At 30.9% G+C, this 3,317-nt stretch overlaps 1 protein-coding gene across 2 annotated transcripts in view; it reads right to left on the reverse strand.

Annotated features, from left to right (window-relative positions):
• The window catches only part of LOC106474969 (pancreatic triacylglycerol lipase-like), a 16,144-nt gene that overhangs the window by 8,117 nt on the left and 4,710 nt on the right, over positions 1–3,317 (reverse strand). For both annotated transcript variants that reach the window (XM_013935668.2, XM_022403220.1), the window contains exons 5-6: positions 2,156–2,272; positions 1,048–1,164 (exon numbers count right to left, since the gene is read on the reverse strand). In XM_013935668.2, the coding sequence (XP_013791122.2) occupies positions 1,048–1,164; positions 2,156–2,272 (234 nt within the window). The remainder of the gene's footprint in view (positions 1–1,047; positions 1,165–2,155; positions 2,273–3,317) is intronic.

A 3,317-nucleotide genomic window follows, 5' to 3' on the forward strand; every position in this document is an offset into this window, starting at 1 on the left:
ACTGACCGTCACATTATAACGCCCCCACGGCTGAAAGAGCGAGCATGTTTGGTGTGACCCGCGACCCTCAGATTGCGAGTCGAGTGTCCTAACCACCTGGCCATGCCGGGCCTTCTTTCTTTTTACAGTGATACAAGTTTTGTCTGTTACCAGGGCGAATAAAAGGCAGGACAGCTGCCCGGAACCTCCAAGAAGTTAAAAATAAAAATAAAATTAGATGAAAATAAAAAAGAATGAATAAAAATAGATCCATCTTTTAAAAATGAATAGGTTAAAACTTTTCTAATTTAATAATATTGTATATTGGCTCTTAATCTTACTTGTTTTTTACCCCATTTGGACCTCTGCAACAAGCGAATAGATAGTATGAGAAGTGCCATACTAAAAGTATAAAAGTACCAAAAGGGCCCCTCAAATAAATCTTTGCTCTGGGCGCCCAATTTCTTAAGTTCGGTCCTGTCTGTTAAACTAGGTTACTGGTTCAAAAAAGAAAGAAAAAATACAAAATTCAGATCGGAATTCACTTGTATATTTAAGTGTTTTACACTCATAAAAAAGAAACCTATCATTCTATAGGTATTTGAAGAATTTGTAGCATTCCGCCACAGTTTAATTCTTCGTATTGTTAGCCGACACTCTATTCAATTATTATTATCACATTCTCGGTATTTTTTCACAACTAGGAAAATGGTTTGACATTCATTACACTAAAAATTGAAATCGTAGGTTAAAGTTTCGGTTTTCACGATAATCTTCAGTAAATAAATCATTATTTCGTACACTAGCAGCATTGATTAGAAGAGCGATTTAAAAAACATTTGTTTGACACGTTTTATAACAATATTCCATTTTAAAATAACCAAAATATTACGTTACTAAAATGAGAATTGTACCTCTGGCTTTAAAAAAAAAAAAAAACAGATTTTTATAGCAACACAACGCATACTACACCTAGATTTATAGATATAGGGATTGTTGTCTAGAATATCTTTCAAGATTGTCTGTATGTCTGACAACCCTTGTTAACATGGCTTCAGCTTTTCTTACCTTCTAACAAACCATCAGTGATGAAGGAAAGAATCTGATCCTTTTTGCAACCCGGTTGATTGGTCCCATCATTAGGGAAAAAATCCACGTGTCCAACTTCTTGGCTCATTCCCAGCCCTATGTAAAAATTCAACAGTTTTGTAAATTTTAAGTTATTTTTTTCAAATGTTTAAACTCACATAGTCTTCCTTTTTTGTTTCGTTGAAGATAAATTTTCCTCTCAAAATTCGAGCTTTGGTCCGTATGTAAATGAAATTGGAAAATGTAATTAGTTTAAAGTTTCACCAGTCATTAAGCATAGTAGCACCGATACCAAAAATTGGGAATTTACGTAAGCATTACTTAATCAGTTTAGATTAAAATAATAAACCTACAACATTACATATCTTTTTTTGTTGTTGTTGTTGTTTCTATTTAATGACTCTTAACACTTTTCAGTAACAGCAATAGAAGTAACAGTGGAAAATCTGAGGACTTATAACACTAAAAACCGTGTTCGATACCTACGGTTAGCATAACAACAAAAACATAAATAACATACAAGACTTGTTTTAGTTTTCATTATTTCAACAAATCAGTGCTTCTCTAGTTAAATTTAATAGACGTGAACTTGTTCGTTTTAAGCTACACAGTGGACTGACTTCTCGGCGTCCTCCGAACCACCGGTGGACGACATGAAACGAAGAAAGCTAAATGTTTCTTTTAAAGACTAATTCTATAATATTATGAAATATGACTATTTAGAGAAATAAAATAACGTCCATGATAATTGATAGGGTTCTTTGCGCTTCACTGTACGTGTGTTTGTTTGTTTATAGTCAAGCACAAGGCTACACAATGGGCTACTTGTGCTCTGCCCACTACGCAGACATGCCACTGAGGGCGTATATGTGTGTGAAAAAAATTTACAAATTTATAGCAGAATGATAGAAACCAAATTTTTAATTAACTAATTTTCTTCACCGTTATCTTATGGATTCTACATTTTACTAATTTATTTATTATTATTATTATTCTAAAAAGCAAAATTTCCAAATAAAGCCGAGTTCCAGTTTAATCACAGGTAATAAATTATACATGAAAAAGCTTTGAACGAACGTTTACTTACCCATCAAGAAAATTGTCTTTGCGTCAGTGTGAATCACATCAACAAACAGAGCGTCGGAAGGATCGATCCTGACCTCTACTGGCATATTTTGAAAGTATGGTTCGGCTGGATCAACAGCTTTATCAAACATAAATAAATAATACTATATTTTCGAAGGACTCATTTCTCTGCTAAGTCGTGAGCAAAATTTTTCATCCTATTTTTAAAATATTTATGCATATTAAATAAACGCAAATTTTTCAATTTCAAAAGTTAATTGTACTTGAAATAAAAGCAGGACATTCGATTAAAGGAACAAAAATTGATAAAATATCAACAATATAAATGTAGTAAGGCACTACTAGCCTAAATAATATTTCAACAGTACTTGAGACAGACGACTTGTAGATGACCATCTTAAATTTAATTTATTCATGCTAAATTACAGACTAATGGTAAAACAACATCATAAGTGCATGATAGAGAAATACAGAGGGATTTTTTTTAAAGATCAAAGGTAATTAGAATATCTTTATAATCTTTAATACAATTTTATCAAATCTGGATAATGAATCACATTCATTATATGTCTGATCTAAACATGTGCATTATATGTCTGATCTAAACATGTGTATTATATGTCTGTTGTTATAAAATAATTCAATAGGATCTAAACATGTGTATTATATGTCTGATCTAAACCTGTGTATTATATGTCTGTTGTTATAAAACAATTCAATAGGATCCCAAGAAGCACAAAAAACTAAATTAACAATTTATCTCCCAAATACGATCATTAATACACATTTGATTTTGAATACACATGTTTAGATCCTATTGAATTGTTTTATAACAACAGACATATAATACTTGTTATAAAACAATTCAATAGGATCTAAACATGTGTATTATATGTCTGTTGTTATAAAACAATTCAATAGGATCTAAACATTTCAGACATATAATACACATGTTTAGATCCTATTGAATTGTTTTATAACAACAGACATATAATACACATGTTTAGATCAGACATATAATACGCATGTTTAGATCCTATTGAATTGTTTTATAACAACAGACATATAATACACATTTTTAGATCCTATTGAATTGTTTTATAACAACAGACATATAATACACATTTTTAGATCCTATTGAATTGTTTTATAACAACAGACAT

This window comes from Limulus polyphemus, unplaced genomic scaffold (genome assembly GCF_000517525.1).
Source record: "Limulus polyphemus unplaced genomic scaffold, Limulus_polyphemus-2.1.2 Scaffold7921, whole genome shotgun sequence".
Lineage (NCBI taxonomy): Eukaryota > Metazoa > Arthropoda > Merostomata > Xiphosura > Limulidae > Limulus > Limulus polyphemus.